At 35.4% G+C, this 16,866-nt stretch overlaps 3 protein-coding genes and 1 long non-coding RNA gene across 4 annotated transcripts; all 4 read left to right on the forward strand.

The window, feature by feature from the left end:
• On the forward strand, nt 1–605 carry LOC147482256 (uncharacterized). Its single transcript, XR_015205040.1, has 2 exons — nt 1–242; nt 319–605. It is a non-coding gene; the product is annotated as an uncharacterized LOC147482256 (long non-coding RNA).
• A 10,559-nt stretch (nt 606–11,164) lies between these two features.
• LOC147482257 (uncharacterized) lies at nt 11,165–11,494 on the forward strand. Its single transcript, XM_086579248.1, has one exon. The coding sequence runs from the start codon at nt 11,165–11,167 to the stop codon at nt 11,492–11,494; it is 330 nt and encodes a 109-aa protein (XP_086435374.1).
• Nucleotides 11,495–13,997: 2,503 nt separating this feature from the next.
• On the forward strand, nt 13,998–15,884 carry LOC147482258 (uncharacterized). The gene is made up of 3 exons (XM_086579249.1): nt 13,998–14,825; nt 15,076–15,437; nt 15,557–15,884. The coding sequence occupies exons 1-3, from the start codon at nt 13,998–14,000 to the stop codon at nt 15,882–15,884; spliced, it is 1,518 nt and encodes a 505-aa protein (XP_086435375.1).
• A 152-nt stretch (nt 15,885–16,036) lies between these two features.
• Nucleotides 16,037–16,405, forward strand: LOC147482259 (uncharacterized). The gene has a single exon (XM_086579250.1). It carries the CDS (start codon nt 16,037–16,039, stop codon nt 16,403–16,405), a length of 369 nt encoding a protein of 122 aa, XP_086435376.1.
• Nucleotides 16,406–16,866: the final 461 nt, after the last annotated feature.

A 16,866-nucleotide genomic window follows, 5' to 3' on the forward strand; every position in this document is an offset into this window, starting at 1 on the left:
AGATTGGATGAAACTAAAGACTTTGTGATTGAAAAGCAATACGTATACCCTTACAGTGCTTCACTTTGTTTTTGTGAATAACATTTTTAGGTGGATACCGAGTTACTGACTTGATTGTTACCGGCTCATTTGATTGTTTGACCACAGAGAGCATGGTGTTGTAGGTGATATGAGGGATGCATGACCCAATGCTCGAGTTAGGTAAAATGTATCGCTTATCCGCACCTTCCATGGCTTTAAAGGTATGACTTTTCCTACACTACTTCGTTTGATGGTGTTCCAATATTGCCTACTTTAAGTCCTTAATTGGTGCTCCAGGTGATAAACAAGGAACGCTTGAATTCCTTAAGTTAATATTTAGAGCTCTTTGCCTCTGCTGGGATCGTCAGACTCAGGATCTACACGTAGATTGGGTTCTTTACAGAGGTCGATCTCTGGTTCCTGTGTTCTGTGAGGTGGTGAATGATAACATTGATGGGTTTTACAGTGAGATTGGTCGAACCTTCTTCTCTAGAAGGAAATTGAGTGACATGTATATTTTGGTTCTTTGGCACTGAATACTTCCATGTAAATTTGAAAGTGTGCTATATCTTTTGGTTTTTTTAGTTTTTAGTACTTTTAGTGTTATTACTGTAGTGTAGAATGAATTTACTGGTACATTTTGTACGTTTAGCAACCCCATTTTGTAGTAAGATGGAGGTCTTTTTCAGAATGATTCCGATGGATGTTAATTCCTCCAGCGTCATTTTAGAGTTAAAATCACAAGCACGGCCCAGCAATTTTGTCGCAGTGGAGCAAGGCAACTTAAGTTCCACACTCATTCTGATCCATTCAATATAATTCGTTTTATTTGTAATTCTTTTAAAACGACCATGGACAATGAATGCCTAGCATCAGATACCACGCAATTGCACGGGTTGTGAGACAATTTTCTGAAAATTTCGTTAGTCAAATTACCCTCACTGTGAAGATAAATAAATCCGGATGGTGCTGGGGGTGCACTCAGAAACGGAGTCTCGATCACAACAACACAAGGGTTTATTGAAGAAAATGGACGCTATGACTCCAACGAGAACCAGTCTGAACTAACATTGGCAGACCACAAAGTTGTTAACTGCTCAGGCATATACGCCCATCTATATATATACTAGTTTTGAGCACGTGGCTACGCCACTCTCTGCCACAATTTGCACCGACCAATTTTTTTTCAAAAAATTCTTAATACATTTTTGCCCCTAAAACATAATAAATATTAAAATAATATAAAAACAATTATTTTGTAATTGAAGATGCATAATAGGGACAGAATCGTCCAATAGTTTGTATTGATAGAGACAACTCTATCTAGAAAGTTAGCCCACGCCATCAATAAAGTAAGTTTCGTCTTTTACCTTTTTAGCCCCTAAATAACACAACTATTACATTTGTATTTAGCTGACTCTTTTGTACTTTAAAATAAAAACTTGGGGTACAATCGTCTGAATTGGTGCGAACGGAATTTGCCACGGCAAATGGCTCACTTGCATGCGCCTCATTACAGGGTAGAATAGATATATATAAAAGCTCGCGCACATTCTCTCTCCTCACCATATCGCTCTATTTTGCACACCGAACAATATGATTGGCTACTAAAAAATCGGATTGAATAATAATTAGTTACACCTCCCCAAGTTTGTTTAAATCTCCCTAATCTATTATTATATTAGTATGACCTCTCCAAATTCTAATTTATACACCTTCCTAAATTTGTTACTTTCTCCTTAGTTTACGTCAAAATTATAAACAACTCCCTAAAATCTGAAAAAACATCCGAAATTGTCAAACAAATCAAACAGAAAACCAATCGAAATATTTCTTCAACCCTAAACTCTTCTCACCTTAAACCACAGCAGCCTTTCTTCATATAAGAAAAAGAGGAGAGAAAAAACAAGAGAACCAATGCAATTTAGGAGCTTCTCCTTCAATCTATTCGGATAACCATGGCTTCTCGACCAGATTTGTACCGTTTAATGCTGATCCCTCTTTCAATGAGTCTTACTCACTCGACGACGTAAAGTATAAGAGTATTTCTGCTGGGCTTCTGGATGTGCAACACGATATAGAAGCTTTGAAGAAGTTCGATGCCCAGTATTGGAAGGCATTGTTTAACTCGCGTGGGAAGACTACTTTGTCTTATGGATCAAGTGTTTGGAAATACAAAGAATGGGTCTTGCCTGAAATTGATGCCGATGACATTGTTAGTTTGTATGAAGGCAATACTAATGCATTTTGGGCTGCCAGGTTGGTAAAGATAATTTAGGTATGAATGAAGTGTGGCTCAAGAATTGTGGGATTATTAGTCATACTAGCAGTTTTAAGGACGTACTTGGGCATGACTGTTTTGGTTAGTCAAGTAAACCGAATGCGGAAATTGAATCCAAACAAGATTGTCGCCAATTTCAAATGGCGATTGGTTTTGAGTCTAGACACGATTTTTCGGGTGGGTTGGCGGTTGGTTCGTGAGATAACTACTAAGGTTCCCATATATCTTGCGAATTCTTTGAATAGTTTGAGGCTTGAAGGGCGAAAACCGCTATATTGAGATATTGGAGCAATTTGATTGGGAAGTTCCTGATTGGGTTATTGTTCCTGGAGGAAATCTCGAAAATATATATGCTTTTTACAATCCTTGGTGGCACTTTCTTCGGTGAACAAGTATGTTCTTTATTCGATCCATTTAAACGTGTTTATTAATCCATTGGATATTACTTACATAAAGATAATAAAAAAGTGTATGTTCAGGATAGACAATATATGGGTCTATGTTAGTTACTTAGTTCCAGAAAATGAGATAGTTCATGGGATTATTGTTAGTTGAATGTGGTTAGTTTTTGGATCTGAATATAGAGGAAGTATGTTGAATAAATATAAAATGAGTATTTTAAAGAGGGGTTTAGTAGACGTAGTCGTCAGGAGAGTTTTGATACAATGCTTGATTATTTGTTCTTTAGCATGTTAAAGAACACGTCGGTCATTAATCCGGTAGTGTTAAATTAGATTGATTGAGTTGACGAGGTTTTTATGTCCAATCTTGATTATCAGTATGCAACACTATTCATCCCATTTGAAACCAACGAGAGATTAATGGGTCAAACAAGTAGATTTAAAGAATTGACTCTACAAAGTCCTTTAATGCGCACTAAAGGAACCCATCATCTCTCGCCCACGTCTATCCTCATGGCTTCCGCTTCAGGTAATGGCATAACACACTCAAATCTATGGCAAGATATACTATTTAAGCAAAAATGATGAATAAGACGAGTAGCTTGCAAGAAATTCTGTTTAAAAACCTGACAACAAAAAATAGTAATTGATATACTGGATAAGATAAATTCAACAGAACATCCAATAATATCCACAGACACCATGCTGCATTGACGTTGAAGAAAAATAATGCATGGTGTTGTAAGAGATCACAGTAGCATATTACATGTCAGAAACTAATGAAAAGAAAGAGTCATTAATTAATTCTTCACTTAACTAACATACGCTACCACTGCTTATTTATTAATCTACGGGGTTAAACCATTTGTCCAAGTTCAAGTAAGTTTCAGTCAACAACGATGGTCAACTATAGCTTAGTTGGCAATGACTGTTCTCTACCAAAAATTTTCATCGTACGTTTGTTTCGTTCAACATTTTCTTTGAAATTCTAAACCATCAACTTTGTGTAGTGAGCTATGAACTCAGTAGGTTATAAACTTAAAATGTTATAGTTGTTATACTGTGTTACTAAAATGTTCAATATCGTTGCATGCCCTATCTGGATTCTGAAGAGTTACATAGGAGTATTATTTATTATTGTATTGTATCATAATCACAATCGATTATTTATATTGTGGTTTTTCGTAGCTTCTATGTTTGAGACCAGGAGAGCCTACTTTAACATATATAAGTACTTATCAGCAGATGTGTAATACATGGGACCTTGAGATTGGGTGTGCTAGAGAAATATATATTAAGTTGAGACTCGAGCCTCCTTATGACAACCATAAGAGATATAGTGGAGCTTCTTGATGATGAAGGACATCGACGCGTTGAGACTCGAGCCTCCTTATGACAACCATAAGAGATATAGTGGAGCTTCTTGATGATGAAGGACATCGACGCATTCTCAACATCAGAATTACAGGTGGTCATGGGCCCCGGTAAGACTCATTCCCCATTAATTGTTCTTTTAGTTCCATTTTGCAAGTGCTTATAGTGAAGAACACTTTTTTTGTGATGGAAAAATATTCCTAATATCATATAAGTATGGGTCTTTGTTATTTTTCCATTGTGTTGTTAATAATACTGTGTAAGATTTACAAGTTTATTGCATTGGATGTGAGTTTTACTCCAACTTCTTCTTCTTTCTTCAATATGTACACAGACTTGCATCTTCTTCAACTTCGTACTTCTCTATAAGTCTCTCGAATCAGATAAGAGTACTTATACTAAAGCAATGAAAGTTGTTTGTTGCATCTCTTTCATCTCTAATAGTTTAGGCTCTTCTTCATCGAATCAATTGAGCTACAATTACCGTTTCAACTTACTTAAAGTTGGGTTATTTTATTGCATCAGAGTGAGGTCAGAGTGTCAAAGTAGCATCTCTGTTGGGTTATTATATTTATTATCATGTTACAAATTTTCATAATTGTTTTATTTGGAGGTGACTTACTTGCTGCCCCAATATCAATTAGAACAACTGATTTTTCTTATTATTTATTTATTGATTTATTTTATTTTTTTCCTGATAGAAAAAAGCTGAATTTATTTATAACAGCTAAATTTGTAGTTGGTTGTCCGCATTTAGAATCATGTCAGGCTGTAGTTAGCTTGGTACCCTCCTACTTCACATCAGTTTGAACTTTGAAGCACAAGGACACCACAAACAATGCTCAAGTTGATTACAACGTGTGTATGGTTGACATAACTAACATTAGTGCAATAAGTACGCTAATATGGTTTGAATTGAGATACTTTGAGGCTGGTTTCTTTGAGGTGACTAATCAACTTAAGTAGGTAGTAACGCACGCTAAGTATCTATTTTCAAGTTGAACCATTGACTATAATTTTGGGGACATTTAGCTGTAGGTCCAAGTTGAACCATTGACCATCTAATGATGCCAAATAGGTTGGTAGTCTCACCATATCGCTCTATTTTGCACCTCGAGCAATATAATTGGTTCCTACAAAAGAGGAGGTCTTAATAATTAGAAATAGCTCCTCAGATTTGTTTAAATCTCCTTCATTTAATTTCGTATTACTCTGACCTCCTCAAATTTTATATTTGGGGCCTCTCAGACTTAAACTTAAAGTCTTAAACCCACGAGTAAAGTAAAAAGAAAAAAAAAACCTAACGAGTAAGAAACCAAAAAGTTCCGTCTGTTAGCCGGCTGCTAACAAACGTCACCACCACTAAATCTCATCCTTCTGTTATTTTATTTTATTTTATTTGTCTTTTTGGTATTGAAGCAAGTTCATTTTTTGTTACCAATTTTGGGATAGAGGTGTTGCTTTGGAAAGTTGACTTACGAGTTACGAGTGGAGAGTTTTTCTGTGGCAATGCATGGCTAGAATTATGCATACAACAGATCACTTTACCTCTCATCACTTTATCGTCGATAACGTTTGCTACCTGTGTAATCATCACTCTGAAACATCACATCATCTCTTCTTTGTATGTGAATTTTCTTTTTCCCTTTAGTTTTCATAACCGTAGCACACTCACCTCAAGCAATATAATTGGTTCCTACAAAAGAGGAGGTCTTAATAATTAGAAATAGCTCCTCAGATTTGTTTAAATCTCCTTCATTTAATTTCATATTACTCTGACCTCCTCAAATTTTATATTTGGGGCCTCTCAGACTTAAACTTAAAGTCTTAAACCCACGAGTAAAGTAAAAAGAAAAAAAAAACCTAACGAGTAAGAAACCAAAAAGTTCCGTCTGTTAGCCGACTGCTAACAAACCTCACCACCACTAAATCTCATCCTTCTGTTATTTTATTTTATTTTATTTGTCTTTTTGGTATTGAAGCAAGTTCATTTTTTGTTACCAATTTTGGGATAGAGGTGTTGCTTTGGAAAGTTGACTTACGAGTTACGAGTGGAGAGTTTTTCTGTGGCAATGCATGGCTAGAATTGTGCATACAACAGATCACTTTACCTCTCATCACTTTATCGTCGATAACGTTTGCTACCTGTGTAATCATCACTCTAAAACATCACATCATCTCTTCTTTGTATGTGAATTTTCTTTTTCCCTTTAGTTTTCATAACCGTAGCACACTTATATAATGGAGAAGAAGACTTCAACATGGTGGTCTAAGCAATGGTTGACATGATCACAACACAATATGGTAGAGATGATCTTCATTCTTGAGCTCTTTGGTACACTTATCTGGAACATATGGATTGCAAGAAATGTGCAGGTTCAAAGGTATACAACCTGATCTATTGAGTGCAATATCGAACGCACAAAAACTTTCGGAAGATATAATCACACATCTTTATGGTAAGGTCTGCAGAACAATTTTCTACCCGGAGGGTGACTGAAGTTAAACAACACTAATGGCTCCGCTAGGTCAAATCCAGAGCCTGCTGGAGAGGGAGGTGTGCGTAGGGATGACACTGGTATGTTCATATTTGCCATGGTCATTCCAATTTTTCTTGATGTATCTACTATCCAGGCATCCAAAGAAACATTTTAGTATGTTATGTATCATCATCTTGGAACCTATATCCATTCTCTATGTATAGCATTTTAAGTTTCATATTTGCATTACTGTATAGGAAGAATGATATTGAGTCTTGATTGAACAGTATGACATGTGTTTTCACATCCTAACGAACTCTTGCACCTAGGTGAGTTGTTTTAGAAGTTATGTGTTGTGGAGGTTATAGCATCAATAGGTTAAGGGTATATACTATTAATTTGGAAGTGTTCCTCCTCGGGGATTGTCTGCCTACACTATGTCAATATAAGCTACCAAAGATATCAGCATACAATTTTTTTTTTTTTTAATTTAAATTCTCTGAAAATTATGATTAATCGCCTTAAAACATAGGAAGGGAATTCGGACTCTTTACCAACAGAAACATGTCAAATTATACATGAAGCATTTTCACAATCCAGCATGCAGCCAAATCATTTTTTCCTCTATTTCATCTACTTTTTATAGTTTTTTCAAGATATTCAACACATGGTCTTTTGACCACTCCCATCTGACATTTTTACCATTTGTTCTTTTGGTTGTTGTGAATGATGAACAGGGCAAAATACATATTTGGCATAGTTAAGTCCTTGCAATCAAAACCTGGTGGAGGTGTAGAGTGGCTTGCTTCTCTTCGTAATTTGAATCTTAATGAAGTTGTTGAAGCTCTCTGTACTTTACCTGGTGTTGGTCCCAAGGTCGTAGCCTGCATTGCTCTATTTTCATTAGACCAACACCATGTTATTCCTGTTAACACACATGTCTGGCAGGTATGCGGCATGCTTCTGTTTTAATTCTGTTTTGATTGCTAAAACATGCAAACTGGCTCTTTCACTAATATTATTATTATTTTTTTTCTAATGTCTTCATTTTGGGTTAACAGTTTGTGGCTGACGGAGTATTTTTTGATGAACTGAACGAAGTATTGACAAGAGAACTTACTGAAGATGGTCACTGCCATGCGTACTGAAATCGGATTACCTCGATATGGTCTTCTAAGATTGAAACTCTTTGGATTTAGTTAGGGCCTTATAGATCTGGCTGGTGCTTCGAACCGATGCATTATTGAATGGATTGGAGATATTTAAGCTCGGTCAAAGAGGGATCTTTCTTATCCATCAAAGCCATCGTTTGGGGTGGAAATGCATCGTGTGAAGGAGCGGGCTCTTTGGGTTGGAATTGGATCGGGGATTACTTCCATTGTTCTTCTTGCATTTTGTGTACTACGTTTTTACATTCGTGGCCAAAGGGAAAAACAGCTCCTCCGCCAAAACAATCCACCGGATGGCGCCCTTTTTTCACCATTGGAGGAACATGGTATCACCATTGATATCGCATTATAGAAGTTTGTGACCACCAAGTATTGATGCCCCGGCCATCGGGATTTCATCAAGAATATGATTATCGGTACTTCCCAGCGGTGATGTGATGTCCTCATTATTGACTATACTCTTGGAGGTTTTGAAGTCGGGTATTTCCAAGGATGGTCGGACCGCCTTGATGCGGGATATGTGAAGATGATTTTGTTTTTAAGCCCATGGTCGTGGAGACTTTCTTTGAATACCGCCACTTTCGGTCGTTTTGCTATGAGGGACATGTGTCGAATGTTCTTTGTGAGAGTCATCGAGAGTGTTGAGTAGAAATACCCATCCGAGTCAAGGTAAGAATGTATGCAGCCAAGAAGAAATGAACCAATGTCTTCTTTGGTGAGGTTATTTCCATTAGCTATTATTGTCGTTGTTTTGTAACGGTTCATATAATTGCAGATACATTGTGAAGGGCAAGTAATTTGCCAAAAGCGACTCAACCCGCTTAAATGGTGTTATGAGATTTTTAGAATTCGCTTTTATATATTTGATTAAGCGTAGGTTGGAAATAAGTAAAAAGCAACATCATCGATGAGGAATAAAGCCTCAATACTAAAGAGGTTTGATAGTTCTTTGAAATTGTTTTGGTTCTAGATTTATGGTCTTAACCATTTTGTGACTAATTAGTTGCGAACAAGTCCACACTATAAACTTAGCTATCACCCTGCCTTTATTACTATATGCAAGATTATCGAAACAATTAAGTTCGTGTAAAAGTTATTCAATTCAGATTTTGAAAAATAACAGACAAGAAACATGTAGAAGGCAGATTTACAAGTTTTCCCCAATTTATTTTACTTCACTAGATGTTCTTTTCAATTGTAATATCAAGTCTGATAATAAAAAAGGATTAGTGGAATTCGTACTATCATTAAGGTAATGTGTATCCAATACTCACATGTTGCCTAAAAAGAAAATGTTAAAGAGAGAAATCATTAATGTAGCCGTTAAACCATCTTAGTTATCCTATTATCATTAGGACACTTTAAAAGGCCATAGGTCGTAACACATGAAGTTTATCACTGTAACATCAGTACTCCAGAAAGCATTCATATCTCATCTTTCAAATTGCACCAATAACCAAATTTGTGTAATTATTATTACAAATATGGTTTGCTCACAACTGCTGTGGTGATGGAGATTTTCAGCAGACCCAGCAAGTAAACCAAGGCCGATTTGCTTAATTTAAGATAATTGGAAAAAAAAAAAATCTTATCTAAGATATATACAAATCATGCCTTATCTCCTATATCTATACAAATCACGTAGTAATTGAAGCAACTCCTAAAAAAAGGAATGCTAAATAATTATAAATACCTCCCTAGATTTGGTTAATTCTCCATAATCTACTATTCACTTATACACATTCAACAAAAAACCTATTACCATACTCAACCAAAACACCTCCTTACCGTCTTTATACTCAACCAATATCTGTACATTGTTCACCAAATCAGGTACTCTTCTTACTATTTATGTTATGTTTGATTCAATTTTTTTTTTGCTTGGAGATGGGGCTTCAGTGCATCTGGGGCCTCTATGAGATGCAGTACCTCCCTCTGGTCCATCTCCAGCAGCATTCCTGTTATCTTAGAAACTGGTTGAAGTTGTTTCACTAGCGGGGAATAGACCTCTTGCTTTTATTGATAGCTATTATATTTGTTTTAGTAAATTTTAGTAGTTCTTAATAATAATTTTATGTCTTATGCAACTTACAGTTCTAATATGGTTGCAAGAGGGACAACAAAGCGTACTACAAATAGTGCTAGAGCAGCACATGGTACAACTAAACCTATAGCTGCAAGAAGATCAAGAACAAACGTATCTGACCCTGAAAATTGTTTGGCAAAAAAACTAATTCTTAGTACTCCGGTACTAAGTAAAGAAGAATGTAAATTTAATCGATCTAATCGGATGTCTTCTTTAGCAAAAAAGAGGAATAGACCTCTAGGTGTTGGTGATTTGCAAAATCGGTTAAAGAAGGATTTAATAAAAGAAATTCCCATAAAAAAAAAAAAAGGACCTCAAAAAGAAAAAGAAACTGTTTTGATTAAACTTAGAGATGATGATTACTATTCACAAATCGGTGGATGTGAATCGATGTTGATGAAGAAAGCAATTCATATGAAGACATGATGCTTGGAGAAAGTGAACATACAAGTAAGAATTTAAATATATGTTATTTTGATATTTAGAATGTAAAAATTTTAAGCTGTGTTATTTTGTTATTTTTTACACAGAAATTTTCAAGAAGCATGGAATTTTGGAGAACCAAACTGTGTGTGTTCTTTTGTGGAGCAATATTATGGTATGAAGAAAGGGTTGGGCTTAACAAGACAAACCAAAAACCCACAGTTTTGAATATGTTGCCTACATGGAAAAGTTCAACTTCCTATTTTGGCTAATGCACCTCCATTCCTAAACCAACTACTAGATCATGAAAGTGGTACAAGGTCAGCAAATTATAGAGAAAATATCACGGCGATAACTTCGATGTTTGCTTTCACATCAACGGAGGAGTGGTTGATAAAAAAATAAACAACGGAAAGGGCCATATGTTTATAAGATAAGTGGGCGAGAATTATCACAAAATTGGAACCTTGCTACCAATTCCGTGTTAGCTTTTAAATTTGGTCAGTTATACATATATACAGCAAATGAAGTGCAAAATATTATATTGTTTTGGTATGTATAATTTTCTTTAATGAACAATGCAGAAAATAATTTGACATTTGATTTTTCTTAATAATTTTGTGATTACATGTCATTTACACGTTAATTTCGTTTTGTTCTTTACGCCGGGCGATTCCTAAATTTGGCGCTTATAATGATATGATATAGCCAATGAAGTGCAAAACAGTTGAACTCTTTTAGTAAAAAGATTGAAAAGAAAAAACCGTTAGATCCAAACATTATAGCGGACTCATTGAAATGTTAAATGAAAACAACATAATAGCCGAGAGTTTCTGAGAATGGCGAGAGATAGATTTACATAATCTGAAATTGCTGATGTTAGTATAAGACTCATTAGTACAAGACAGACTTATGGAAGAGTATACAACATGCCAACTTCTAATGAGGTAGCTGGTCTCATTGTTGGTAATGGAGATGAATCTCAAGGTCACCGTGACGTTGTTGTTGACAAGAAAGGATACGGCTTGAAGAGGATCGATGAGACTTTTCCAAGTTTTATGTCAATGCAATACCCTCTCTTATTTCCTGATGGAGCTGATGGGTATAGACCTGAAATAAAATACAGAAATGGTAGTAAAGTTGGTAAGAGACAACATGTTACCATGAGAGAGTATTATGCTTTTAGAATGCAAATGAGAGCAAATGAAGGACTAACAATATTTAGAGGTGGTCGATTGAAGCAACAATTTTTGGGTTGATGCATACATTCTTTCTTGAGGAAATGAGGCTTTTCGTGGGTTAGAAATAACCAACATAATGATTAAATCTTTGAACTATACCAAGGTATGGTTGATGCTGTTGTTTCTGGGGATACTAAACCTGCATCTGTTGGTAGGCGATTAGTTTTACCATCGTCTTTTACAGGTAAGTTCAATCAAATCCCAAATACTCACTTGCAACCTTTGAAAATGAATATATAATGACAAATGATTAATTTTACCATTATTTTTTATAGGTGGTCCAAGATATATGGTTCAAAATTATCAGGATGCCATAGCCATTTCCAGATGGGCTGGAACTCCTGATATTTTCACCACATTTACTTGCAACCCCAAATGGCCTGAAATTCAAATGGCATTGGACAAGGTTTCTAAGGTACTAAAACCTGAAGATGCCCCTGAAATTATTGCTCGGGTATTCGAAATAAAAAAAGCGCGAGTTAATGATCGATTTAACGGCGTAAGCATTTTGGTAAAAAGCTTGGGCGCGGTCGGACTTTATGTTTAATTCTTTTGCCTATAATTTATAAAATGCATAAAAGCCATCGGTTGCTGGCATAAATAAAGAAAACTTAGTACATACCTCTTGCTTGAACAACCGATCCAACAAAAATAAATATGAAAAACTAGGTAAAAATATTTCGCATGTTACGATAGTAATGTCAAGACAAGACTATTGAAGGATTACTTCTATCAAACGTTTAGAATGCTTTATATAATCAAAGTATTGTCTGCTTTACGTTTATATAATCAAAAGCAAAAATCAAATGTACTTTGATTATATCGCTCTATTCTAACAAATCTTCCACTAATTTTACGTTTAGAATGCTTTAGTATGTTAGAAAAGACCATTATTAGAAAAGTTTAGTTTTTTTCTATTGTTGTGACAAAGATATTATTTGTTCTTTGCGTCAGTCAATAATCACTCCCTCTAAACATTGAACATTGTCTAATCCATAACAAACAGAATTAAGAGTTCACACAGTACATTTAACAACTTATCTAAAAACACCATCAGAGAATCAGAGTAAAACCGATAAACTAAAGCCTAAAGAAAACTACAAACACATGTTGAAGTATGAGAGACACCGAACATTACTTCAACACGCCTTAGCATTGATTGAAACCTTACATAATATATAGCCCCCACCTTTTCACCTCTCCCAACCATATTACAGATGTAGTCGATTAGCCCACAAAGTTGGCTGTGAATGCACTGTTTGGTTCAAAGATTGCATCAATCTCATCACCATCCCCATTTCAAGTCTGTAATATCAACAATCAAGCTCAAAAGTTAAACGCATTTAAAATGAAGCTGATGAATTGGATTAAAATGAAGTACACGTGATAGAAAAATAGATACCTCATATGGAGTCTGCTCTCCTCTAAGACGACAACCATCAAACAAGAAGGCAATTGAATTGAACTCGACAGATGGCGATCATAATATGCAATCATCAACTTCATTTTCATCCTAAATTAACACAGAGTCAGTTCGAATTACGGTGACTTTCAGTAGAGATACAACAAGCACCAAAGTTCAAAGAACACACCCCTGACGCTAGCAAGCAATAACCTTTCCAATACGTAGTTTTAATAAAAAGACTGGATTTCAAATAACCACAGCAATGCTATTTGCTAAGTTTCCAAATGTGCAGCTTTCAAATATTCGTTAGACAGCTGCTAACTAATTTTGCTGTAATGAGAAAACCCAAACTGCACCTGATCTCTAATTCACAAGTAAATCCTAAAGTTACAAGAGTAGACGCTCTCAATGTTGAATGCGCATACATAGTAGCACCCTTGATTCGCGATAACCAATCCGAGAACCAAAGCGTCGACACAAATGGAATTCTAATATACAAATCTTTTCTTTCTCCCCTGTTAATTGAACTGAAGTTCACTATAGTAAAAAGTTCGCTTTATTATCTTAAGAGATCTTCCCTTATTCTTGAGCGTCAGTTGTCACCTTCTTCATAAGTAAGGAAAGCGCTCTTATGCGCGACAACCCAAGATGCCTTTAACCGGTGCTTATTCGTATCGCTGTACAGATTCAATCTTCGGGGCATAATAATCACTAAGCCATGCTAGTAATAGTCTCTCTAAATTCTACAAGAGAATTCAAAGCTGAAAAAATAACATAGATGCGTATATAATCTATTCCGAAGCAATAATAATATTCTTTTGTAAACCAAAGTTTCTTCTCAATTTGTTTTTCCATGTTTTGACTATGCCAGAGAAATAATACTTTCCAACTTTTGTTATGCAGCAATATACACAATAGACTTTCAAAAGAGGGGTTTACCACACGCTCATATCTTGCTTTTCTTGGATAATGGTGCCAAGCCAAAGACCCTACTCAGATCAATAAGTTAATATTAGCAGAGCTTCCAGACCCAGAAGATAAAGTTGCACATGAAGCGGTCCACCACGGTTTATGATACATGGGCCCCGTGGAGATTTAAATTCAAGATCGCCATGTATGTTGGAAAATAAGTGCTCTAGACACTATCCTAAGGCCTTTTGCAGTGAGACTTCTATTGATCACAATGACTTCACCGTTTATAGGAGAAGAAACAATGGTCGTAAAGTCACGGTTAAAGTTTTTGATAAAACTGAAAAACTGGACAATAGGTGGGTGATACCACATAATGTCGATTTGTGTGTGAAATTTCAAGCACACATAAATGTTGAGCACTGTAATAAGGCGAGGTCGATCAAATATCTTTTCAAGTATATTAACAAGGGCAAAGACATAGCCACTGCCATTATTGTCGAAAATGTCGCGACAGATTTAGGCACAGGGAAACAAACTATTAGAGATGTAGACGAAGTTGAACATTTTCTTGATTGTCGTTATCTTTACATACTTCAAGCATGTTGGAGGTTATTGAATTTTGAAATTCAATACAGAAACCCAAGCGTAGAAAGGTTGCCATTCCATCTTGAAGGAGAGCAAATGGTCTATTACAGTGATAAAGATCTACCAGAAGAAGTCATAGAGCGCGAGAATATATCAAAGACAAAGTTTACAGAGTGGCTTAAAGCAAATTCCATGTACCCGTCTGCCAGAGAACTTACTTACATGGATTTTCCAACTAAATGGGTTTGGCAAACCAAAAGTAAAGAGTGGACTCTAAGAAAAGGTGGTGGTAAAAAAAAAATCGGCCGTGTCTACTATGCTCACCCTACATCAGGACAAAGATTTTACTTGCGTATATTGCTTAATATTGTCAAAGGCCCTAGAAGCTTTGAAGAGATCAGAACAGTAAATGGAACTACTTATCCTACCTTCAAAGCGGCATGTCAGGTAACTTCTAAAATGAATGCTCCAAAAAATTTAAAAGATTTTCATAATTAGAGACACCTATTATGCATGTATATTATTTGATTTCATTTAGCACATTTTTTGTATATATATATATATTATTAAATTAAATTTACCTGTCAGGCACTAGGTTTGCTTGATGATGACAAATGAGGGGATGATGCTCAAAGAGGCCAGCGGATTTCAAAGCCCTAAAGCATTACGTGAACTGTTTGTGACATTAATGTTGAAGTGCGAGATATCATTTCCTGAAAAATTATGGGAAAAACATCATCATGCTCTTGGAGAAGACATCTTATATCGGTATAGAAGGAACAATGGGAATCAGACATTGAATTTATCAAAAGAGAAAATAAAAAATTACACTCTGTGTGAGATTGAAAATATCATGCTCAAAAGAGGAAAAACTTTGGCAACTGTGAAGGACTTTCCATTTCCAGATATGAAGGACAAAATGCTAGCTGGGAATAAAATAATTGCAGAAGAACTTGACTATAACCGTCGTGCATTACGTGATGAATACGTTAAATTGCATGAAGCCCTTAATACTGAGCAGCGGGAAGTTTTCCAATCGATTCTGAAGCGGATATTCACGTAATGGAGGTGTATTTTTGTTTATGGCAGGGTGGAACTGAAAAACGATTTTTGTACAAGACTATCATTTCAAAGTTGAGATCGGAAAGGTAAAATTGTACTTGCGGTTGCTTCTTCAGAATAGCATCACTCCTTTTACCAGGAGGGCGAACAACACATTCAAGGTTTAATATTCAAATTCCTACCAATGAAGATTCAACTTGCAACATCTCAAAACATGAAGCACTGGCCAAGCTCATACAAAAAGCCGATCTTATTTTATGGGATGAAGCACCAATGACTCATAGGCACGGTTTTGGAGCTGTTGATAGAACTTTAAAAGACATAATGGATGAAGAAACCAAACATTTTGGTGGCAAAACATTTCTAATGGGTGGTGACTTCAGACAAATTTTGCCAGTTATTCCAAGGGGTAAAAGAGGTGACATTGTTGGCCAGCTTCAATAAATAGGGTACGATTTTAGATATATAAAAAAACACAATTTTATCAAATAATTCGCTTAGTAACTTTGAACAATTTATTTTTTTTACCATATTTATCTATATTTGATAGGTCCAAAATCTGGGAAGAATGTAAAGTATTTCATCTGACTCAAAACATGAGATTACAAAATGACAGAGTAGACCCTAAAACAGTTAGCTCTATAGAAGACTTTAGCAAGTGGGTTTTAGATCTTGGAAATGGAAACTTGCCAGCAATTGCTATGGAGAATGATATTGAACGAACATGGATACAAATTCCAGAAGATCTCCTTATTCCAGAATCCGATGACTCTATCCAAGATATTGTGTCAACTATTTATCCGTTTTGCCGAAATCATAACTTGGTTAAGTACCTCAAGGAAAGAAGCATCTTAGCCCCTAAGAATGAAACAGTTGATGAAATTAACTCATACATTATTTCATCACTACCAGGAGATTTACAGAGTTACTTGAGTGCAGACTCACTTTGTCCCATAGAAGGTTAGCACATCAAATAAATAAATAAAATTGGGAAATGGACTACCTAAGCATCCCAAATAATTCATCAGAATTGGATGAGGATTAGTGTAGTATTAAATCAATCAAATTTATTTTTTTAGTTGTTTTCGAGCTAAATTCTATATTGGATGAAGATTAGCACAGTGTTAGATCCATCAAATTAATGTTTTTGTTTTTTTTCGATTTGAATTATCTATAGTTCATCATAACTTAATGAAATATTTATTTTTCTTTACATTTGCATTTACTTTTACAAAAAAAATAAAGTTTTACATTTATTATACAGATGAAGGCAAACAACCGACTACCAATAATCACGGCAGACATGTACACAGGTTTAGATGATACTACTGACAACTCAATGGTTAGAGAAAAAAATATCAGAGCTATCACAATCACAAAAACCACTGAAATTGTAATGGATTTCAATGCTGATGAAGAAATTGCA

Source organism: Coptis chinensis, chromosome 8, assembly GCF_015680905.1.
Source record: "Coptis chinensis isolate HL-2020 chromosome 8, ASM1568090v1, whole genome shotgun sequence".
NCBI classification, from domain to species: Eukaryota; Viridiplantae; Streptophyta; class Magnoliopsida; order Ranunculales; family Ranunculaceae; genus Coptis; species Coptis chinensis.